General features: G+C 40.2%; 1 protein-coding gene across 3 annotated transcripts in view; it reads right to left on the bottom strand.

The window, feature by feature from the left end:
* Window positions 1–25,457, bottom strand: part of LOC116732898 (RAS guanyl-releasing protein 2) — a 79,477-nt gene that overhangs the window by 31,981 nt on the left and 22,039 nt on the right. For 2 of the 3 annotated variants that reach the window (XM_032583481.1, XM_032583483.1), the window contains exons 8-13: window positions 20,559–20,675; window positions 19,900–20,181; window positions 11,708–11,782; window positions 10,356–10,478; window positions 7,352–7,467; window positions 7,121–7,262 (exon numbers count right to left, since the gene is read on the bottom strand). In XM_032583481.1, coding sequence (XP_032439372.1) covers window positions 7,121–7,262; window positions 7,352–7,467; window positions 10,356–10,478; window positions 11,708–11,782; window positions 19,900–20,181; window positions 20,559–20,675 — 855 coding nt within the window. The remainder of the gene's footprint in view (window positions 1–7,120; window positions 7,263–7,351; window positions 7,468–10,355; window positions 10,479–11,707; window positions 11,783–19,899; window positions 20,182–20,558; window positions 20,676–25,457) is intronic. The other variant, XM_032583484.1, reaches the window with a different exon arrangement.

Below are 25,457 nucleotides of genomic sequence, written 5' to 3'. Positions count from 1 at the left end.
GGAGACTTCAGGAGATTTTGGTAAAAATGGGGGAGCCACTGCCTTCTGTTTCTAATCTCTTACAATTTTAGTTTTTGTTGAGCTGTGAAATTAAAGGAAAGAAAAGCAAACGCACCCTGTTCAGTCCGCTTTAATTAAACTCCGGTTCGTTTGTCTAGAAAGTCTGGTTCGTTTGGGAGGTGAGAATGTGTAATGGAACTCTGATGTGGACCAAAAACTCCTGACCTGTCTTGGTTCGGTTGAAGTGAACTCTGGTGGGGTTTGAACGTGTATGTGGATGCAAAAACTACAGCGCAGGGCATTCTGGGTAAATACAACCAAAACAACCGCCATAGTTTTCCGTTACCAGGAGAAATGGCTCATGGTTTTTAACCAAAGACAAAAGAAAAATCCCAGATCTGCTAAAATCTGACACTACTCCATTTTTGTACATGTAGAAAGAAGTTGCATTCATATCTTCTTTGGACGTTTTCGTATTATTTCCTTCAGTAGTTCTTGGTACAGCGCCACCACAGGTCAGGTGTTGAACAAACGGTCTTTCTAAACATTTGGGAAGCAAATCACAACGGCCAAATATTGTAAGGAACGTTGCGATTTTGGTTCCCAATCAAACCGAGTCTACCAAACTGTCAGGTATCGAAACACTCTAAAAATGTGTTGAAAACAAAAAAAGATTAAGATACGCATTTTAAAAGTCCCATTTACTTCATATCTGAATTTCCAAAACTGAACAGAGAGATGAGGTGAGACTGGGGCCAGAGCAGAGGCAGAGCAGAGGGGGCTGGTGGAGGGGGACCCAGATCAAATGGGGTGCAGCGGTGGAGGGGCCGGGGTGTGTGTGTGTGTGGGAGGGAGTGGGGGGACAATAACATGAAAGAGCCGAGCTGGAGATCACACACAGCACTGGCACATCTGAGGAGGCACAAAATATCCTGACCTCTCCACACACACATACACAACTACAGAGAAGCCATAAGAACAAATACGCCGCTAGCTACAAACGTACACACACACACACACACAGGCAGGGCCTGCGCAACAAAGAGAAGACAAACATCTAGACACCGGCATCATCACAGCTCAGCCTACACACACTGACCTTTGCTGCTGTTGGAGTCGGTGAAACACAATGAAGCTCACAGGAGTCGGAATAACGCTCAGTTGTTAGCTTTAACAGCTGACTGCACACTTATTGGTTTATGTGACTTTTCAGCTTTCCGCTAGCTTTTGAATTAGCATGCTAATTCTACATGTACTTAAATGTAAGAACAGTTTATCTAAATTCAGCTCTTTCTTTTTCAGGCTGACCATTTTTTAAACTCTTTTCATTTATTTTTCCACCCAACAAGAAGTTGCCGTTGACAAAATAAGATCTTTAGCCACTGCTAGCTTTAGCGGTTTTCTTACATCGCCGCTCTGCTTGTAGCCTCTTTCGTTTTCCTATCAGCTACAGCGTCCCCAAAACAGGACAGATGACCTGCTAAGAGCTCACTGTAACTTAAAGATACAATGTTGACCTTTGTCAGCTGAGAAAGCTCCAGAACAATGTGTCTTCTTGTAAAATATGTGGAAACTATCTTGATTTTTCACATGATGCAGACCAAAAAAGTCTGCATGCGACGAAAGATTTATGATGCAGATGAATCTTAAGAATTAATTTATCTATTGCTGACATCTGCAGCCTGTGGCACTCAGTGGCTTTGGCCAAAAATACTAAAAATTTCATAAAGACTTTAGCTTACCAGTTTTTCCTAAGCGTTTTTGTCCAACATATACATACATTTCTGCAAAGAATGACAATATTTTTTATCGTTTTACTTTAAATTTAAATGTTGCAATGAAGAAAATGTATTAAACCTTAAAACAAAAGTAAAAACGACTGTTTGTTCCTAAATGTCGGGAATTTCCTACAGTAGCCATGATGAAAACAAACTATTTTGAGTCAGTCTGTAAAGGTTGCAAAACCCTGATTTATTACCTGCTAGCATTTGGGTATGACCAGGACAAGTTTAGCCTTTTCAAGGAGATTGTTTCTGGAAGAGGGAGCCATATGCAAGATAAAAGGAAATGAAGTGTTGGAACCAGGATGGATGCATGCTGCAGTACTGAAATGTTGTATTGGTAGCAATTTTATCGAAGCCTCACAAAACCTGTGTGTGAAATTGTAAAAGGAGACATTAAAACGTGTGTAAACCTGCTGCTTTCATGTTCACATCGTCGCCCCTGGAGCAGCTAAGCGGCAACAGCAGGGCTGGCGGGTTCAGACCTGGAAACATCTACGCTTCACTTTCAGCGCTACACCGGTTTGGCCTGCAGCGGTCACGTTAACACAGACGGCCCCAGCAGCAGTGGGCTGCTTTGGCTCGTTATCTGCTTCTTTTTTTTTTCTTCCTTTCTTTTTCTAAGGACAGATCATGTCATTACATCCCCAAAAAAAGAGGACGCTCTCAATACTTCCCTCCTCCATAGATAAACCTGCAATAATTAGTGTGTTTGCCAGAGCGTCTGAGCCTAATGAATGAGAGAACAGGGTCTGGAATAGAGAGAGCTCTGACTGAAGCTTGTGCTCTGCCATAATGTAGATATATTTTATTCTATTTAATGAAAAAAATCTCTCTGTGAAATAAGCTAATCAGAACTCTAATTGATCCACCCACTTAATCTGCTAGAAATATATAAACATAATGCGCGAGATGTCAAGCAGGCTTTCCTCGAGAACATTTTTCAACACATTCTGAAAATAAGTCTCATTTATCTTATTTGAATAAGTAAAAATGGTCTTGTACTGAATTAAAGTACACTCATTGTAAGGGACTTTCAAGCAGAGCTGCTGCAAAAAGCAATGAAACAATTAATCGCACGATAAATTAAAACAAACTCAATAATTTCCACTTGCATGATTTCTTGTTTTTCTCTTTTTCTACCTAAAAGTGGATGATAAAAGTCCTCAGACAACAATTGTATCGTTTATCACAATAACTTCTGGGACAACATCTTGTCAAAGAAAATTTGTTATGGTGAAAGGCCTATATGGAGGTTTATTGAGGTCAGATTTTTTTAAACTTATTCAGGAAAGTCTTGACAAGCCTCATTTTCTTGCTTTGTTGGCTGATCATTTTATTTGAATTCATATCTACCCAGTGTTTGAACTTGAAAGGCGACTTTTTGCAGTGGTTAGAAAACCTTCTCTGTTAGAAGAATAGTTGAGGAAGATGCTGACCTCATAACAGCAGAGTCTATAAATAGGACAATTGCAGCTCGCAATGATCCAGCAGGAGTCGTTTAAAGGGACGTTTCAGCAACTTTAATGCCTCAGTCGGCCGATATGTGACACTGAACTTTAGCGAGAAGGATCTGTAAATCATTGTAGATCCAAAACATACTAACAGAGTTTACAAATTTTTTGAGGGAGATGGTCTGATTTGTATTTTCTAATCTATTGTCCTTTACTTGTCTCTCTTTCCTGTTTGCTACGTCTCGTTGAGCTGAAATACATTCAGGTCGGCTTTGAGAGAAAAGGCTGTTGGCTATTTGTAATTTTGTATTTGTAATGACGTTAGCCTCTTTTATAAGGATCTGTTTGAAAACGACATTGCTAAAAATAATTTTCTGAATTTCACTTCTGCCAACCTGCAAACGTGCAGATAGCAGAGCTAATTTCTCATTTAGCTCTTTTGCTCTTACTTTGACATCACTTCGCACACTTAGCTGTCCCTGAATCAACATTTTCCCAATCCATTCTGAAGCTCTAACTGACTCGTCTGTTTTGCTAACTATCAGTTGAATAAAGTTTGACACCTGTGTTGAAGTTTTTGTTTTCGACTGTTCTGAATTTGTCGAGCAGTTGGACATATTTATGCTCTTATTTTGAAAACAGTTCCGTTTCCTCTCCTCACGTTCTCTCTCTGTCTTTTCCCAATAACTTTACTTCAAACAAGAAACGTTAACAAAATAAAACAAAACCATAGAGATGAAGATGTAAACAAATATAATAACTAAGGGATTCACGAGTAAAATATAATGTAAAAATGAAATTGGTGCTTGAGGGTTGAAGCTTTTGAAGGGCAGATAATTTCAAATAAAGTTAGCATTAAAGCCCTTTAGCATTAGCTTCCACTAAATTCCGTGCTGGCCTAGCACTTTAGGTTTAGTACAACAAACTTTTTAGCTAGTGGTTGAAACCAGTGACTGAAATAAGTTTCCTTTTCCACAAACTGAACATTCCTTTTTGATGACTAAACGGTGTGTGTGGACCGAGTCTGCCCGGCTCATTTAGATTTCATGCTAACTAAATTGTGAGGAGCTCAAAGAGACTCTGAGATGCAGTCTGTCTTACAGACACACTCCGAGCCTTTAGCGTCCTCTGGAGATGCCGACACACACATTCTGCTGCGTGTCTGCTCGCTCTGTGTGTTTAGTAAAACTCATCTGCGAGCCATTAATTAGGACCGAAGGAGGCTGCGGGCGGAGCGGCACAAGATTCAGACGATCTGCGAGTGTGTGTGCGTGTGCGCGGGGGTGGGCGTGCGTGTGTGTTTGTGTGTGAAACACTGGGGGCGGGAGGGAGTGTGAACGCTGCAGTGTTTACTGGAGGTCTGGCTCCACTCGAGCAGCATATTTGAAACAAGTGCTGGAATAAAAAAAATAAAATAAAATACCAGGCTGCAGGGGAAAATATTGTTTTTACAGAGGAGCCAAGAGGAAGGTACAAAGCAGGCAGACGAGGATGTGGCTGGTGTATCTACCTCTGCCACACACGCACACACACGGATATGTTCAAAGCACAGAGTCCTTATCTCTCCATGCTCTCTATTCTGAATTTCCCCTCAGGATGAGTGGAAAATGTCAGCCTCCCTGGAGAATAAATGTGTGTACAGCAGCGGCGTTGGAGTTTTAATGAAAGTCTGTTCGTATAATCTTCTGGGCACTCTGCCGCCTGAACGCAGCACAAAGAGACCAACCAGAAACATCCAGAGCCGACTAAAGCCAGGCTGCTCTTCCTGACTCACTAAACAACACACTGCTCCTTGGGAGGAATGTCAAGGACACACACACACACGCACACCCCCACAGAGGTGACACCGCCACAGACGAGGGTTATCATTTCACCCAATTACCTTTCTTCTATGTTTCCCAGAATGCAACTGGAGCTTATAGTAATTGGCATTGGCCTGACCTGACATGGAGGAAAAGCCTGGGAGAGACGCTCCATCACGACTGTGGAGGCAAATAATGATGTGCAAATAGTCCCCCCCCCCCCCCCCCCCCCCCCCCCCCCAATACCCCACCCCTGCCTGCTCTCACCCCACTAGGTATGAGATGACATGGTGAGTGTGTCTGACCTTTGACCTCTGAAAAGAAATGACACCTGGTATCAACAGATGGGATGAAAGCGATCAACAATAAAATATGGACGAATAAAGCAAAGATCGATACGTCCTGAAGGAGCAAAACATAAAACAAAAATCATTTTAAAGATCCACTGACAGGAGTTACAGAAGTTTTATGTCAAGTTGGTGATAAATTGGTTTCAATAGTTAGAAGATTTTCAGTTTTAAATTTAAAAAATTCCAGTTGAAAATGCATCATAAGTGATGAAAATATATTTTTTTATATAAGAAGGAAGTAAGAAAGAGAAAGAAAAACGAAAGGTAGAAAAAGGAAGAAAGAAAGGAGAGGAGGGAAATGAAAAAGAGAGATAGGAAACACACAGAGGGAAAAGAGCAAGGTCAAAAGAAAAGATGTGAAAGGTAGAAAAATCCTAAAGAGAGGAACAACGAAGAAGAACGTTGGAAAATAACAAAGGACCTAAAGCAGTTAGAAACAAAATCTGGAAATTCAAATATTTTTCTGTACTCTTATTTTCATTTATCCATAATTATCCTAGAAAATACTGAAACTAAATCCACAACTTTTGCAGATTTTACTAGCCTAAGTAGAAACGCTGCATACAGAGAAAGTCAGACGGTACTGATGAGCCGAAACGCACTCATCAGAAATGATCGTGTTCAAAGTGACGTGAAAAATTCATGAAGCAGGAAAAAGATTTTTTCTGTAAGATTTGTCCACTAATGATTAAACATCAGCTTTGACACTTTTAGCAAAATGTTGGGATGAAAACATCTTCAGCAAAGACATGAGTTGGTTTTTTTTAACAGCACGGTTTCTACTGTGTTAATTAAGATTTATTTGGTTATAGAAACAGTTAGAATATTTCTAAGAAGGAAAGACTGAAATACTCTGAGATTTTGGCTCACATAGCTGTTCATGTCAGTTTGATTTTTTTTTTCTATTTGTTCACATATATGTTATTATAATATAAACAGAACTCAATCACCATATTATTTTCTCCATGTTGAAGGTTGGGCCGTCTGTTTTAACAGTTACAGCTCATAACGAGTAGAGGTGGCTGATGTGGACTTAGAATTTTATCAAGATATTTTGTGGTACTATTGTGGTAATGATAAAAATGATCATGAAAAACTATTTATTGTGTGTGTGTTATTTTTTTATTTAGAATTTTTAGCATTCCTAGTGCCACAAACACAAATACTGTTCTCAGAAAACATTCCTATTTTAAACTGGCTTCTGCAGGACACCACATTTTTCATATCTAATGATATATTACATTTATGTACTTATGTAGTTAGTTATTTCTTTTATTTAATTATTAAATGTTATCATTTATTTTTCTCTCTTTCTTCATCCCAGTTTTTTGGGGCTTTTGTGTGTGTGTGTGTGTGTGTGTGTTTGTTTTTCCTTTAAGCTTCTCAAACATCAATTTGAATTTAACTACAGCAAGTCTGTGTTGTGTTCGTTCTGTTTTTGAAAATAAATTTTAAAAGAGTGTTAAACAGATTTACTGATATTTGTGGAGCAGTTGAGAAAATGGTTAAAAAGATTTACTTCTCCAATAATGCCAGTTTTGGTTTTTTTAAGTCAATGATAAATCACGACCAAACATTTTCACGAGTGTTTTTGTCATCCCCCCTAAAACAGGAGTGAACGGTGTAACGTCTGGACCGCGGCAGAGCAGAAAAAACTTCCGTCAGGATTCACATCATTCACTCTGACAAAAAGAGATATAATCAGTAAGAGTAAGTTATTGGTGGTTTCTTACAAAGCCAGCGCAGTGCTCGCAGAACGTTGGCTTCACGTAGGTGGTCTCTGTGAAGGTGTGGATGAAGCCCATCTTGCAGTTCAGCAGAGAACTGGCTTTCAAGAAGAAGTCAATCATCTCCTCTCTGCTGATCTTCCCGTCTCTGCGATCGAAGGCAAAAGGACGAGGCAGGCTGTAAGCACACGTCAACGCCGCTCACTTTATCGCGGTTGTTAACCGGTGGACACTCACTGGTTCTTGTCCAGCTCTCCAAACTTGCTGAGGTAAGGGAAATTGTTCCTGATTGCTTCAAACTCGTCCCTGGAGATGTGGCCGTCGCCATCTGTGTCAAAGTTCTTGAAGACACTCTGGAGGTAAAAAAAAAATATATATATATATAAAATGGAGCATAGCATAAGATTTGTTGAACAGATGCAGGAAAAAACAGAAAAACTGTGTGACTAAAATGAAAAAGTAGGTTTATGAAGAGATAATAGTTCAAGAGATAAGATTACCTAAATACAAACAATATTTTACAGAAAATTAAGCCTTCAATTTGTTATTTTTCACTGTGTTTCAAGCTGCCTCTAATCAGTGTGGAATGACATTATTCTGGTTTTTTGAGCGATGGCAGTTTCCTGTCACCCCATCTAGTTCCTGGCTTGTTGGTTGCTAGGCGACTGGACATAGACCGAGGTAATGGTAGGAATAAATCTCAAGACCTGTGTGTATTTCTGAGCCGCTCACCTTTTGTCTCTGCGGTCGATGGGTTAGGGTAGGAGTGGGGTTAGGGTTAGGACCGCGTCCTTAGAAGGATGAATCTGTCGTCTCATGCCAATACAACTGGAGTTAAGAACTACTTCCTTTCTTACTTCAAAATAAGAGTCATGGGTAAATCCTGCACTTTTATATGCAGAACTCATGATAACAGTGTTATCTTGTTCCACCAAACAATGTCAGCTGCTGACCAGGTTGCTCATTTGATTCTTTTACATCGTATAGAAAATGTTAAAAATCTACGCGCTACCTGAGTGAAGTCCCCTCTACCTTCTTCAAATCAAATGAAATTAGTGTGAAACGTTTGTGCAGCAAAAATTTTCATTTGTGCCGATGTCATTGTAAAGATGATAAATGTCTCCAGAGGTCATGAAAGGTCAAGCAGCCCCCCCCCCCATCTACAAAATTTAAACACAATAATTTTCAGTCATATCTTCGAAACAGATGCAGCACAAATGGAAATGTTGTGGGCACCAACTTCGTTTGATTTGAAGAAGATGTGTATTGGGGGTGGGGGAGGAATCTGGGGGGTGACTGACCTTTCATGACCTCTACAAACATTTATTAATATCTCTAAATGGATAGCGGCACAAACAGATATTTTTTGCTGCACAAATCAGCACAAACATTTGACACCAATTTTGTTTGATTTGAAGAAAGTGGGAGGCTCAGCTACACACGACTGTTAAAATGTAAAGTCTTTGTGATGTGAAAGGAAAAACGTAGGGATGCACCGATTTACCGGCCTGCCGATTTATAGGTGCCAATTTCCCTAATTGTGGGAAATCGGTGATCGGACGATTTTTACACGTGAAGCCGATATTAATCACCGATTATATCTGCCTCAGCAAAGGTATTTAAATCAACTGTTATCTTCTTCTGCTCTGCTGTGAGACAGGTTTGGCTAGCAGAACGGCCCACCAGATCAGGCCTATATGTTTGCAGTTAACAATAGTCATCTCACTGTAGGCAACTCATCAACTTTCTTGCTACATTTAGCAAGATTCTAGACAAAACAAATTGACATTGGCCAAAATCGGAATAGGCAGGTCAGGATTTTTAATAGATCGGTAATCAGTGATCGGCCAGAAAACTGCAATCAGTGCACCCTTAAGAGAAAAGCTTTAAATATCTTTCCCTGTACAAGTCTAAACATCCTTACTAAAACTTTGTTGAACCAACTTTAGAAAGCGAAGAGGCAACATGACTAGAATGCGACACGCAGGCAGAAACTGGACAGCAATGTGTTAGTGAGGAGAAATATCATGACATTTCAATATGCCATGATTTCCTGCCACAAGATCTCATTCCAACTCTAATAATAAGATATAATTGTGTGATATTAAAAGTTTTGCCAGACCTGTTCTAAAGAGGTTATATTAGCGTTTATGTGGTGCAGCAGTTTATCTTTCATTCGAGTTTTAGCTCCCTGGGTTTGCTGTTTTAATTACTCGGTGACGACTGAAAGGGGCTCTTACTGCAGTGTTTTTCACATCAAGTGAAGAAAGCCCTGGCAGCAGCAACCGGGCCACAATGTTAGGGGAAAACGCCGTAATAACCGCGTTCAGACTGGAGCTGTAAAAGCAGGAAGCTGTTACAGTCACATCAGCCGGCCTGCAGGATTTATTTATAGCCTGACGACGGAATGAAACCAAAACATCTTCTGCATGAAACCACAGTTCTTCTGCTTGCACGTGAAAGATTGCAATTGGCGATAGACTTAAAATAACGGCGGACCAAATTTAGCACCGCGACGCATCTGTGAATGTGGGTAATTAGGACGTAAAAACTTGCAAAAACAAAAGAAAATCAACATGAGATTCCACCAGCAAATGCCTCCGTGTTATGACAGTCTGCAAACAAAACACTTTAGTTCCCCTCAACGGGAAACTTCAACTTCTTTTTAAGTAGAGTTCCATGGAGAACTATGAGTAGTTGGTACATCTGCGCCTTAAATTATTTGAACCCCTTCGCTAATTAGCTTTATTATCCAAACATGCAAGATAGCAGATGGTTTGCAGTGAACAAGGATCATTTAAATATGTCAGTGTAGCTACTATATGAAACATGAAATGTCACTTTCAGCCACTACTGCAGAACCAGATTCCTTTAGTTGGTAAAAAATGTTTTAAATCCCACCAAAGATTTTCAGTAAAGTAGAAAAATTAAATTAATCTCTGGGTTTCTGGTGACAAAGGAAGTAAATCAGCCCCGGAGCTTCACTGAACTGCTGCCATGCTTCTCTGTAGGTATGATGATCTACTCTGAGGATTTTAACCTGTGGTTCAATGAGCCCAAAATTGCTTCAATTAAAAGCCTCACAACTATATCAGAATGTAACATTGTTCCACATCTTCAGCTCTCCGGCCAACATTAAATCGTCCTTCTGTGAAGGACAAGACCTGATAATAAGTCATCCGTATCGTTGTGGTCCCTGACGGATCCCAGGAGTTAGACCGAGCCCCCAGAGGAAACTCACCTCCACCATCTTCTCTATGTGTTTCTTAATGATCGTCGGGTCAGCATTGGGTTTCACTGACACGGCCCACTCATCAATCATAGTGGGCTTAGTTTCAGGTGCCGGGGCAGGGCTGGAGTTCTGCTGCACAGCAAAGAAGCACAAAGGATCATGGGATTGAGGTTAAACTAAGGAAGAAAGAAGACAGCTTTGACAGAACAAAGCAAAGGTTAACACATCTGTTTTAGGCACTATATATTCTGCTATATATGTCCTCAAAACATTCTGCTTCCGTGCCTTAGGATGGATGATCTCCATAAGACAATATCAGCCTTTCATTGCCTTAATAACCCGTTTTAAACTGCAGCATACACCGTTTGATCAACAGCTAAGGTCAGACTGCCCCAGATGTTTTGGACATTATCAAAAAATTCTGTCTTATGGTTATTGAACATGTGGGCCACTCTGTCATGCTCAATCGAGCTGGAAAATATTACAGCAATAACCCAATATTATTATTATTATTATTATTATTCATTTTAATAATATGATGCTATGCTAGGCATCATACTCACTCAGCTCAGCATGCTGGGTGCTTGAAACTGTAAGTGAAACTGACAGCAGAACCTACTTTCTGAGTGATTTGGTTGATAGTTGCGACCACTTTGAGAGTGTTGGTGTGGGATTTATAACAAAGCAATAAATACATAAAATGATATGGCAAAAGAAGCATTCCTAGTCGTGATAGAGCACAACATCACAAAACTCCACAATCTTGATTTCTCATGATTGAACCAACTTATTGTGTTTTTCAGTAGGTTTGCACAGGAAATGGTGGCAGCAGCTCACTGTGGTGTCAAAAACCAAACATGTTTCCTTGTTTGGCCTTGATGTGGAGAGTTCTGTGATTTCAGCATGTAGAACAGGAGCGAGTGGTTCTTAAAATATAAGCTAAATATTGGATTCCCTTAGTTCTTTGTGATTTTAGTGTTGCACACATCAACAGCGCAATGATGCATGACGAGCATCTACCCATCTAAGAACTGGAAACCAAGGCTTCAAATTAAACAGGCACTCCAATATCATGTTGGAACGATTTTGCCTGGTGGGATGAGCGTCCTTCACATGGAAAGGTCAAGATTTGGCCTGAGCAACATGAAAGCAGAGATCCATTCTGTCTTGGGTCAACAGTTCCAGTGGTAGTGGTGTCATGCTGAGGCAGATATGTTTTAGCACACTTTGGACATTTTTAGTCCTAACTGAGACAGCCAGCAAGAATGCAGTTGCTCACGTCAACATCTGCCTCCCTTTTATCTGTAGCATGAAGAATTACGACAGGTCTAAAGGGAAGGTATGAGCAAAAAGTATCTTACAGCTGACTTGCGTGGTTCTCTCTGCAGAGACATCTGGTAGATCTCCTCCTCAGTGTGGTACTGGTCCAGTGACACCTGCAGAGAAAACATGAGCATGAGGCATGTAGAATTAGATGATGTCACAATTAATATCTCTAAGAACAAAAAAAAAATGTCTGTTTCCCAAAAACTCTTCAAATATAATTTATCCTGATAGTTTTTAAAAATTATTCTGCCTGAAATGTTTGTAAATTTTGTATGTATGTCTGGGATTTGAAGCCCATAAAAGCCAGCATGTTAACAGAAGTCCATTGTCTTTCATAAAAATATATATAGGTATATATAATTTCCCTTACATATATTTTTCTTTACACACTATTATCAGTGAGAATGCTTACTGCATTCTCACTGATAGTGTTTCTGTTTTTCTTTATTATTATTATTATTATTATTATTATTATTATTATTATTATTATTATTATTATTATATAATGTTCCGTACATTTTACTACATTCAACTACTTCTACTACCTTCAACTAATTGTGCTAATTCATATATCAAAATGTTCAGCTTTTGATATATGAAGATTTCTGCTATGACTTTTGCTAAAATTCACTATTGTACTTTTTGAAATATACTAATTTCTGCTTCTGCTAATTTATGCATTTTTCTATGTTTTACTTTTTCCACTTTTTTAACTCTTTCAGGTTTTACACTAATTTCTGCTTCTGCTAATCTGCGCTATATCTTTGGCTAAATTTAGCTCTTTAGCAAGATATTTCCACCATGTATGACTGTAGCTTTCTTCTGCTTTTGTCCTCTTATGCTATGTTCTGCTGTTTCTTGCATTTTCTGCAGCAATCATTCTGCAGAAATGCATTCTCACGGCTGTTTCGCTAGGAACGACAGTTTTTCTAGTTTATGGAAGTGTTTAACTGTTGTTAAAAAGAGAAATTAAGCAAATTTTTGTGAAATATTTTGTGAAATGTTGTCTCTGCTGCCCAAACTTTGATCTGTTACCACAACAACCACAAGCCTGTCATACAGCAACAGTGTTCAGTCAGAGGCCTCCTGAGATCTGATGTAAGACTGACTGCTACCGGAGATCTTTCCTTTCCACTTCATTATCTAAGATACTTAGATGATATGAGTTATGATGAAAACATTTAATATCCCTTTGGGATAAATAAAATATTTTTTAATTGTTATAATAACAAATAAAACTTGTTAGAATGAGTTTTATATCTTGCTATAGCGAGAGAGTTTCTGGTTTTATTAAGATGCTGCTGTATTTATTGTCTGGCTCTGGCAGTTAAACACTTCTATAATTACTCCACACTGACATTTGACACTGTCAGTAATTCTTGACATGGAGAGAAAGTTTCCTACACACCATGAATTGGGAAAAAGTTGTGCCATCTTGTGGACAATTACATATTTAGGTTCTTATCTTAAATGAAATCTTAAGGAAAGTTACAATTGGAATTGAAGAATTTTTGTCTGTTGGAGCACATGTGCCTGTTTTTGTGAAGAGTCGTAAATTTAAAGAACTGAAGTTTAAAATTAAATATCACCTTTGAATTATGCTCATTCAACACTGTCAAAAGGCTAGCAAATTGAAAATAAATCACGTCTCTCTTTTTCCTGAACTTTTTTTTTTTATAGCTGTTTTTCTTCAGTTTCTACTCTCCGATCTCCATTCTTCCACGGAAGCACCAGATGCAAGTCGTCGTTCATCATTCGAGGGTCAGTCTCAGGTCACATGGTGTCACCTGAACCGGCCTTGTTAGCAGACAAATGGCAGCTGGAGGCGGCAGCTCAAGAAGTTACTTTTACCAAAGGTCTAAGAGAGCAGCAAAAGAAACCCAAACAGATGTTTACAAATCCGAGACAGACTAAACTGAATAAGTTCAGTTTGCGTTTGCTGCCACCTTTGCAGCTCTTTTTGCTGCCCTCTGCGAGGCAGAGCTGGACCTGGGCGTTTATCACAGCGAGACGCATTGTTCTGTCCAAAATGAAAAACATTCACTGGATCGGCGGGTATCTTGCACACAAAGACGGCTCACCTGTTCACAGTAGGAAGTGTTAAGCAGAGCCTTGTTTAACAGCAGCGTCCCTCTGCGCCCTCACACTACGTTACTACAGCAACAGCTGCGTTTATTTCTGGGCAAGGTTACAAATTAAAAGTCACACATACGTTTCCACCACTGGCCCCACAGTTGTTGTGCGGTGAGCTGTTGACTCATTGTCAGGGTGTTTCCTGTGTTTTACTGAGGCAGACTGGTTCACCAGGAAGGACAAAAGTTCTTTTTTTTCTGGTTCAGTTCTCTTATTTACTTAATTTTATTCTTCCTCGGAGTAAAGGTCAAGAAGGAGTTATTCAGTTATAAAATCCAAGCAATTTTATCTAAATTGCGTGCATACAATAGTTTGCTTTGTCAGAACTTTGACTAGGCAGCTAGCTCGATGTGCTCATTGTCCTGCAGTAAGTCGAATCTCTGAATAGTATGAGGAAACTTCTGATGCAGATGTTATTAGTGCTGATGTGAAAGCCTCACCACACATCCTGTCATCCTGCTTCGTTTCTGGAAATTCTTACCAAAACATCCAGAAGCAGCTCCCGACGGTTTGTGACGAAAAAGTTTGGTAAAAGAGGCTCATGTTTAACGTGGGGATGGTGTCTCCATGGTGATCTGTACTGTTGGTTTTCCGCTGCTGTTTTAAATGTAGGTCAGTTATAGCTGTGGGTTATCTGAAGATGCTGCGCCATTAGATTAGATTGTGATGACAATCTGACACGTTCTATGGGTCGCAGTTCTCTATACTGGCTCGTATATCGGTTTTGTTTTCTCCCTTGTTGTTCAGCGTCAGTTAACTTTACCCAACCTTTCAAAAACCTTTTAAAAACCTTCTTAATAAATCTGAATTTATACATTTTACATCAGAGGTATTGCACAGAGAGGGGACGACAAGATTAGACTTCTCACTTGGCTGCTACTAGCTGCTAATGATAAGTACGTTAGCTTGTTGACTGGTTATCAACATTTCAGATTTACTGGGCCACCAGCGTTATTAACGAGGGTCTCATAACACTCAACAAGTCAACCACAATAACAACACTCAAGTTTATGACTTCAGGTGTAATGTCAATATGGTAAACACAATAAAAGTGAAGGCAATCCAGGTAAAAGCCGCTCCCAAATTAAAATAGCATAAAGCTAACTAAAAAAAAAAAAGCTTACTCTGTTTGTGAAATCCCCTACAGATGCCATTTAATTCACATTCTGAGGGCAGTACTGAGTAAGATAATAATAAAAAAAAATAGCACATCTAGTACTGCTTCCAATAATACTACTGACATTTGTGGTGGACCGCACTTATTCGTAGTTCACTATTCACTGCCATTTATTGTCCTTGCTCCTGATTGGCTGTAAATGTTAGCTACTGTACTACTGATAAGACTGTTTCTACTTTTAATGCATTTTAACATATACTTTACTGTTTCCTAACTCCTGCAAGTAACTTTATTATTCCACTGTATAAAAATGTGATGAATTAGAACAAACATATTTATTCTTCCTTGCTTTGATACCTGCTTGTCTATAAATGGTCATGGTTGTACAAAATTATGATTTTGATGATGTTACAAAATTATTAGTTAGCCAGAGTGAACTGTGTTAGAGTGTTGTTGTTTCATTTGAGTTCAGTGTACTTTAAGTCTGAAGAATAAGCAGATGAATTAAATGCCAATTGTGCTTCACGCAGTTGGCAATAATGTCCAGGTTGATTGGAACATTTAGAAAGACTCTTGCCCAGGGGAATTCCATTATGTACTTTTCTTAAAAGCATTCCTCTTAAAAATTGTGATTTTCCTGTTAATTATGCACAGGGTACCCTGGCTAATAAGCAGGTGACTAATGAAGTCATTTGTTTTTCTTGGAATTCAGTGTTAATAAATCGAAAGGGTGGCTGAAAAAATGCATGCCAAACTTGCAACATTTTAGTTTTTAAAAAGACTACAGTCATGCGCTACTTTGTGTTGATCCGCTCATAAAAATGACACAAAACGTTCAGAGTGAGAAATATTTTTCGAAGACCCTGCGTACGTTATAGCAGTTAAACCTGCTCCGTCTCCGATGTTTTGACGCAGCGAGAGACTGCAGGGTTTTGAGTTATTTCATCGAATTCCTCTCCATCTTATCGCTGCAAGCCGAGCAGGACTCAACACACATCAAATCCACTGGCTACTGACAAAAGATAATTGAGTATTGACCCCGTCCAGTAAACTCTCCTGACGTCCGCCTCAGATCTAAACCCCATGAGAAGGACGGCGAGGTGACTTCTGTTGCCAGCGGGTGCTGTATAAATAAACCAAATTCCAGCAGCTATCTCACATCAACACTGGCAGCCAGGCTGAGTAATTGATCTCTTGGGATTGTTTAAGCTTCCCTTCCCACATTCAGGAAACATCTGCCAACAATAATGAAACACAAACACCGAAGCAGTAAAGTGGCGGTTTCTAAAACAGAAACCCAATGCTTTCATGCTGATCTGCCGGGAGGGCCAAATCTGAAAAGTGGTCTCATACATGGGAAGTAGTAAATACAGCTTGTTGCAAAAGTAATTCAGTTTGTTAAGTTTTTCACATTTTGTCTCATTAAGCCCACAACCTTTAATGTGTTTTGTAGGGATTTTATGTGGTAGAGCAGCACACAGTAGCATGTAATTGTAGAAGGAAGTAAGGAGCAGTGGATCCCTGGAGACAGGGAAGTCTCCATTATGTAGGGCACAGGTGTCAAACTCCAGTCCTCAAGGGCCGGTGTCCTGCAGTTTTTAGATGTGCCACAGGTACAAAACACTAATGAAATGGCTTAATTACCTCCTCCTTGTGTAGATCAGTTCTCCAGAGCCTTGCTAATGACCTAATTATTCTATTCAGGTGTGGTGCAGCAGAGGCACATCTAAAAGTTGCAGGACAGCGGCCCCTGAGGACTGGAGTTTGACACCCCTGATGTAGGGGGTAAGGGGGTTAACAACCCCTAAAACTCATGAATACTTGGAAGCCCCTCTAAAGATGTCTTTAACTGCTAATTTTAATTGTTTAAACATAAAATATACCACAATGTGGTTTGATACGCACAAAGCAAATCTTAGAACTACAGCAGAAGCTAACATCTCCAGAGTTTGAGCTACACTCTTTGGGGTACAGCCAATCAGAGCCAAGGAAAAGCCCCAACATACAATGATCCACTGAGAACCCCGCCCATACGGAACAGCGACTGGGTGGGAGTCCACTGTAAAGTCTGAAGTTCACTGCTAATTTCCCCCCTTTACTCTCATACCCCTATATGAAATCTGTTGCAAACAACTGTCTTTAGAAGCCACCTATTTAGAAACGGTTCGTTTCCCCGAGAAACTACTCAACTCAGCTCCACTTGGCTAGCCTCGGTTCAGGTCAAACTGCCTTGTCAGTGTGGGTGGGCTTGTCATAAAGCGGCAACAGTGTTTTAATCTTATCGCAACATTGTTGGCCATTGAGGACCGCAAGAGGCCGTCAATGGCATTGCTATGGTGACGCAACCTGACACTCCACCTCTTGGCCAATCGGTGACTGACAATCTTCTCACGACGTGTTTTCAGTGCGACTTGAAACGATAAGAACACAGATGAAGTAGGTTCTGAAAAAGGGGCCTGCACCACATAACTGTTAGTAGAAAACTGTTATAACCACCTAAGAGCCGAGTGGAGTCCAAATGTAAATCCAATTGAGAATTTAAAAAAGATAAATATCCACAGACAATCCATCCAATCAGACTCAAGATATCTGAGGACACATGCTTGTCACTGATTTCAGATTTCTACCATTTGGTATCAGAAATCCCATTAAAATAAACACTTACGGTTGTAGCATAAAAAAACGTGAAGACATTTTGAATGGCAGTGTTGAAAACCTGAACGTTGGTGGCCATCTTAAAATGCTTAAAAATGTGGCCTGACTGTTATTTATACTTTAATACGTGACGGAGAGGAGATTGACTGAAAACCTAATGTGTAATATTTGGTGTTTGTGCTCAGACACATTTGCACTCTTGCAAACTGCAAATGGGTTTTGCACACCAGTATATTGCTAGTTGAGTGTCATATTTTACTTGTGTGTTTGTGATCCACAATGCTGTTCAGATTATGTACCTCATAGGTATAAAATCTCATCAGTTATTTATAATGCCTTTTAAAATTTTTCTTCCATTTTGGTACTGAAACAGATGGTATATTAGAAATTGGATTTTTCATTTAAAAACTGTTTTAATAAAACCTCTCAATGCAGTTTTTTTTATGAACTATATATTTTAATCGCTCTACTTTCAGGGTTTCAGTTTTCAAAAGAAATTATATTCAAAAAAACAGTTCAGCACCAGCTTAGACAGAGAGGAATGGGGTGACTTCTATATCGTTTGGTGAGCATTTGGTAAACACAAGAATGGATCTACAAGGAGCCGTCACATCTACAAGCACGGGTTTTAAACTGCCGGCCGTTTTGTAACCTGTCTGAGACTTTTATTTCCACCTTCTTTGCATTTGCAGTCTGAGAGTTTTACTGTTCAACACAGAGTGGAACAGAAGCAGAGAGGAAGTTCAGACAGGAAGGAAAACTAGCGTAACGTAATTATGTCCTGAGGAATGTTTGTCCTTTACATCCTAATAGCATTTCAGTCGGTCTTCTTCTGTAGGACGTTTGAAAAATGAGGACAAATGTTAGAAAAGCAGAACATCCACGAAATCAAATACTCCAGAAAACCAGTAATGTTTATCTCAAACACGCTGTCAGGCAACACTTTCTTCTTTAAGCTGACTCATTGCTTTCATGTCATGATATCTTTCCCTGTGAGCAGTGCTAGTTGTTTCGACTGCATCTCCACCACTTCTATACAGAACACTGTAGGGATGCATGATATCCAGGAGTTAACGTTGATATTGGCCAATATTAGTCATTTCTTTTAACATATCGGTATCTGTTTGATAAGTCAAACTGGGCCGATAAAAAACAACACCACAGAATTCATTTAATTCGTGTTGCTACTGTTTGTGTTCCTGGCAGTTTTGTTGGTCAACCATATATGGTTTTTGTTTTGGTCATGTGATAATGGAGGTGCTTAAATAAAGCAGAGAAGCAATGCTGATGGAGTGATATTTTTTTCTGTGTTGAAACTTTATGGAAATATGTAATGTATATAATACATATTGAGTAAATAAATACCAGAATTGTTAATATCAGATATCGATAGTGGACCAAATTTTTATATTGGCGCATTCTTATAAAAAAAGTCAAATCATCACTGACCTAATATTATCTCCACTCCTTGGTTTGATGATTCACAATGCAAAAGTTTCACAAACCACATCCCTGATTGCGCCACCACAGGCGGGGTTGGTAAATACACAAAATGAAGATTTTGTGACAAGGTGGCCTTGTCAAAGTCACAAAATTCAATTAAAATTCTGTGAAATTACTTTAGTATGCCTAGATTAAAATAATAGGTAACTCTATTTTCATGAGTTTTTTTCTGTCCTAAATCGTCATCTGAAAATCTAATTCTGTGTTTCCTAAAGTTCTTTTTGTGTGATATTAAAATTTGGATGACAATCTGAAACATTTTAGCACAAATTAGAAGAAATCTGTAAACGTGTTCATTGGATCTTGGTTTTTCCATCTCTTTTGCTTTGTGAATGAACCAGGAATTAAATACTGAACCAATTAACCCTTGTTCATTTACACTTCTCAGTCCATCTGTTCCAGTCTTTGCTCCATGAGTCCAGGGTTGCTTGTAAGCTTGGCAGCCTTCGCCCGGCTACATCCTCAGCCTTCACCAACCTTTGCATCGTGTTCTCCGGTGGTTCTGATCCTACTGCTATATAAATAAAACTTTTTCTTCTTCTTCTACCCTTGAGATGACTTATTGCTAAAACGTTTGTGTTCCGGCTATCTTCACTCACTCTCTCTCGTCGAGTGTGTGCACAGATTTGTCCCATCTGGCTACAACAGAGCAGCTGCCAGAATGGGCGTCACGAACTGGACGCCTGTCACATTGGCATGTTTTTGTCATTCACAGCGTTCTGCCATTCTGTCTAGTCTGACTGCTCCTTTGAGAATGGTTCTGTTGTTAGCACGCCAACTTATATTTCTACAGGTTGTACCCAGAGCCCCTGAACTCACGGTAAGAAGGTTGAGCAGGTCGGAGTTGGACTCGACGTTCGGCGGAGTGGTCTGGATCAGGGTCAGCTCCTGCAGGATGGCGTAGAGCTGCTGGGTTTTGGCCAGGTTCACGCGCGTCTTCTCCTTGTCGGTCCAGTCCGGCAGCGCCACATGCACGGCTATCAGGTCCTTCAGGTGCACGCCGAGGATGGGGAAGCGGAAGCCCGAGCACTCGGAGAAGCGTTTGCGGTACTGGCTGTAGTTTCCGCATGACGTCACCAGTTCGATGAGGTTGTTAAAAACCTGCAGGTGAGCAAAGGAAGGGTTGAGTTTTAGAGTCTGGTTTATGAGACTCCCAAATGTTTAGCAAAACTGTTACTCCAGATGGACTCATGTAAGAGTAGAAACTGTGCATCCGCCCAACTGTTCTGATCAACACTCTAGTCATGTGGTTCAAATTCATAGTTCTAAAAAGACACAGCGTGGGAGTAATGGGCAACGACAAGCAGCTCTGCAACTCTCACAGAAGAGAGGTGGGCTGCAGACTCAAGATTCAACGTTCCGCCTTAGCTAAGTGGACCGATACGCTGAACACTGCGGACTGGTGTGGCCGGTGTCCGAAAGCGAACACCAGAAACGGAGTTGGGTGACGGCGTAGAGGGCAGGGGTCGCTGCTGCACCTTGTTGGTCTCGGCGCTGATGTGGCTCTGGGTGTCTTTGAGGCGGGAGATAGAGCTGTTGCTGAGGCCGCCCACCACCGCCATCAGGGTGTTGAAGTTCTGCAGCTGGAGCAGTTTCTGCCATGGAGAAGAGAAGAACAGATAATACAACATGTTTATGTAAGCTGTCTTAAAGACAACGCCTTTTTGGACTGTGTGCAGGTTACATCGGACAAAACCTTTTCCCCGTTTTAAGAAGGTTACCAAAGTTATTCCTGTTTGCTGAAGGAGAGGAACTTTGTTACTTTCTTAAGGGATAAATTTACTTTTAAAATGTACGCCTTAAGTCAAATCTTCTCAGCATCTTCCCAAAGCTTGTAACAACAGTTTGCTAGACACCACTTGCCTAACTTGGTCACATTTGTAGGTTTAAAGTGAACACTCGCCTATTTGAGGTTCACTTATCACAGACTTTGCTTCTGTGGAGTATTCTAGTGAATTTAACTCCAAATTATCCACAGAAAATTTGCTTATTTGTGAATTTTCTTCATAGAGCATATGAAAAATATTTAGGGGTGCACCGATTGCAGTTTTGTTCCCTGATACCAATTTTTTTTTTGTCTCAAATTTTGCTAAATGTCGTAACAAAGTCATTAACCACAGCTGAAACATAACACAAATACCACACGGCCAACTTCCTCCGCTCGCCTTCCTTAAGCAAATGATATCAAGATGGAAATAAATGTCAGTTTTTAATATCAGTTTTATTAATCAAACCAATACTGATATGCTAAAAAATGACTAATATTGGCCGATACAGATGTTACTGGCAAAAATATCATCCATCCCCAAATATAATGTAATGTAATACAATACCAAGGAAAATAAGGCACCACCAACAGAAAACAACTATGACACATAACCATCTTTAGCTGTGTTTCCATTCCAAATGGAATATAAATATTCTCACACAGATGCAAAGCAGCTATTTGGTTACTACTGACGCTCACTGCTAATTCTCCTTCTGCAGCCTGTGCATGTGAACTCAGGTCAGTCAGTTCTTGACCACACTGCTGGCTGAGGCTTTTGAAAACTAAAACCACATCCATTCATTATCCGAGCTTTTGTTTTAATAACTTGTGTTTTGGATTTTCTATGTGGGGGATAAAAAGAGTAAGTCAGAATTAATGTCGATGCATGGAGGATTATCCCATGTTCTGTTTTTTCCTGTGTAAAGGTCTCAGCTATGTTTTTGTGAAAATGAGTCTTGCGCAAGCAGTGATAAAACTGAAGCTCAAGCTGCTTTTGAATGCATTCTGCAACCTTAAAGCTCTTGACATTTCTGCAGGTTCCCCCAGCATGCACTGGTTGTGTCCCATCACAGCCTCCTATGGGGCGCCCATCTCCAATTCCTCATATTCTCCTTCTTCATTGCAAACCAGCTTCATTAGTCCACCTGCTGCTTTCTTCCAATTTATTTCCCTTAATGCTCTGTGGGAATTTGCCCTTCTGCCTTTGTCGATGAAGACGACGCGTCTCCCTGCTCCTCGCCCCGCTCTGCTTCGCTGTACGTCCGTTTCCACGGCCCTCATGTCGGATCCAGATAGAACCGGCGCTCTGCCCGGGCGCCGCTCGGCGGATCGATCCCTGAGGGTGTGTGAGCTGGATCAAATGGTCCCCTGCGGCAGGCCTCCCACGCAGCAGCGACCCCATTGATTTCCAGTGAGATGCCAGCAGGATGAAGGGCAACGTGAAGCCCCGCAGAGGGCTGTTCATTAAGAGATAGCCCAACTTTAGCACACAGAGGAGAGGCATTCATCGAAACGGATTCATGTTCTGCTGTGCGTCTGAGCTGGATGTGTCATTCTCTAATAAATCCATTTAAACCCGCACCGCCTTCTCCTGAAAGGACCCGGCAGGACAACTTGATCTACAGATTGATAAGCTACAGCTGCTACAAGGCTTTACAAAATGATACATTTTATTTGAGGTTTTTCACATTTTTGAACCATGTTAGAATCACAAATGTATGTGTATTTTATTGAGACAGATGACAGCTTAATTTTGATGTAAAAGATGTTTTGATATGGAGCTCTGGAAAAAATTAAGAGACCACTGAAAATGATCAGTTTCTCTGATTTTACTTTCAATCTAATAAAAGGGGAAATCCAAACATTGTGGTACTTCACAGGTCTTGTTGGGAAAAGGATCAAGCCTTTTAATCCTGTGGCATGTCAGCGTGCTAAAACGTAAAGCGGCATACTGATAGTATTCTACTGAAAGCTAAGCTCAGCTCAGCTGCAGCTGCCGTGCTCTCTTAATGATGACTACTGATGAGGAGTCAGCAGATCAAAGTTATTCCAACTAATCCTGGAGAGAAAAGTCCGTCAAAACCGACGTGGGCCGGCGCGTTGCCACCAGAACAAAATGTCACCAAAACCAATTCCAGCTCTTTTCTGAACCACGGCGGCGGATTGAGCAGTCAAACTCCTTTGCTCTCCGAAAGGTCAGAGAAAAGAAAATGTCACCCGTGATGAGCAGAAAATAGTTTCTGTCTCTCCAGCAGCTCTGGTCAATACCAGCATCTGTCCTCTCTCTGCTCCGCAGAGACACGGCTTCATGAAACACCAGAAACCAGACGGCCAACTCATAATCAATGTGACTGAAACACTAAGGAGGGCTCTGCTGGACTCCCTTGACAAGAGCCCTAGGTAGGCAGCGATGTGTTCTGACAGAGAGACGTAAGGGACCCCGCTGAGAGCCGGCGGAATAAACCACGGCCGACTGCTGTCTGTTCTGTAGATACAGAGGAGATCAAACCCAGGGTGCAGAGTGGAGGGAGAGCTTTCATAACGACGGAAACAATCCACAAGCCCCGCTGTCGGTAAGTAACGATGCGTCCTCGGCGCGCTGCAGCCTATTAAGATGAAAATTCATCTGCGCTTTCTCTGCTCCACCGAGGTTTCATCCTCACAGTGGAGATGAAGAAGATTGTCACATAGAGGGGGAAAAAAATGACAACCCATCTGGCACACAGCAGCAAATGATGAGATCAAGCAGAAAGGAAAGCAATTACAGTAAAACCCAGGATGCCACTTACAGGGAGATTTCTTCAGTGAGAGGACGACAGTCTAAAGAAATCCAGTCAGCTACAAATGAGGCTTTTATTGGGATTTGGGATTGTTTTAAGATCAGGGATGGAGGAACTTTGTACTGTAGTTCCATACCTGAGTAAATTCCTACAGTCAATGAGTGTGGGAATCAATAAGGATCACCAAAGTTTACAATTTGCTGTCCGGGTGGTTTTTGAGCAAGACGTTAACGTGTGAAATGTATGAACGAGACGTTTATGGTTTAAAAATAAAATCTCTGATGTTTTAAATACCAAATCCCATTTCAAGCATTTTTTCTCCTTCCTTCTTTTCTTTTCTTTTTTGTTTTTAAAATAAACTATACATGAGAACAATTTGCTTTTATTTCAATCAATCCTCCTAAGAGTTGACCGGAGTTCAAAGTTCAACTAAAGACAAGCTATAAAACATTCTTCTAAAACAAGATGCTGGGCCCAGGGGAGATGACGTCACTCAACCCAAAAAATCAAAACTTCATAAACAGACAATTCACCCAGCCAACAACCAAATTAAACAAAAACAAGCCATAAAAACAGGTGAATAGCAGCTGAATCTAAAGGCAATTAGAAAAAATAAACTGTTGCTTTGAATTGGAATGTCTTGGTTTCTGGTGCCCCAACAGGACAAAGACGATAAGTAAACTAAAATTTTAAAATTTTTCAGAAATGTTACCTCTAGTCCAAACCAGAAATCCTGAACACATATTCATATGTTTTCATATGAGAATGGTCTAGTCAAATCCAGTCTAAACCTAATCGAAAATCTGTGACAAGACTTAAATATACAGTTGAAACCAGAAGTTCAGTTTTATTTCTCCGTGTGTGAATTTCAATCAGACCAAATTTCTCTAATTTCAGGTCAGTTAAAATGACCAAAATTATTTCTATTTGCTAAATGCCAGAATACTGAGAATATGTTATTACATTTTTCAAAATCATAAGTTTTTGTATATGTACATTCTATATACATCCATACAAAAAAAATCCCTGCACCATGATGCTGCCACTTCCATAACTTACATTTGAGATGGTAAAAGCATCGCGGTTTTCCTCCAGATGTATTGCAGGTCATTACGCTCAAACAACTCCACTATGGTTTTAGTTTTAGAGCACAATGCATTCAAAAGTATTCACATCCTATGTAATTTCATGTTTGAATAAATCCTTTTTTTTGTTTTTGTTCATGCAGTAATAAAAAAAAAGAACACCCCAATCCTCTCTGCTCCTGTATTATTCTAGAAGGATTACTGGTGTCATGAGATGGATACCGCCTAACCTTAATATGCAAATGCCTACTGGCTCCTACAGAGAACGGCATGCTGGGAAACTCCCTGGCGTTGGGTTCCTCTGCAGGAGCGGGGTTGTGGTAAGAGCAAGACTGAATTAGAAATAAACAGTAATATTTCTCACACATTTGAATCTTCACCAAGAGAGCAATATGCAATTTATTTTCAAATAAAGGAGTAGATAATTGTTCAGTCGGTATGAAACATTAGCAAATATCATCTAATTATGTTTTGCTAGAACAGAATTATGTCCTGCTTCAGATCAAATGGTGGAACCACAGACCTGGTGCCTCATCCACAGTATGCTGTTTTCCTGCACATACTTTTATCAGACTTTTGGGGGGAAAAAATACATTTCATCATCTTTTTCTGAAGGTAATTTTATTTACTTGAGGCAAATTTAAATGCAATTAGGTAAATGCGCTCCATCACACGAGCCAGCTATCCTTTAATCTACGAGATACAAGGTTTTTCCTCCCGTACTAAAGCGCTCTCAGAGGAGAT

Source organism: Xiphophorus hellerii, chromosome 14 (genome assembly GCF_003331165.1).
Source record: "Xiphophorus hellerii strain 12219 chromosome 14, Xiphophorus_hellerii-4.1, whole genome shotgun sequence".
Lineage (NCBI taxonomy): Eukaryota > Metazoa > Chordata > Actinopteri > Cyprinodontiformes > Poeciliidae > Xiphophorus > Xiphophorus hellerii.
Note: the sequence above shows the minus strand (reverse complement) of the source record. Positions and strands in the feature narration are given on the sequence as shown.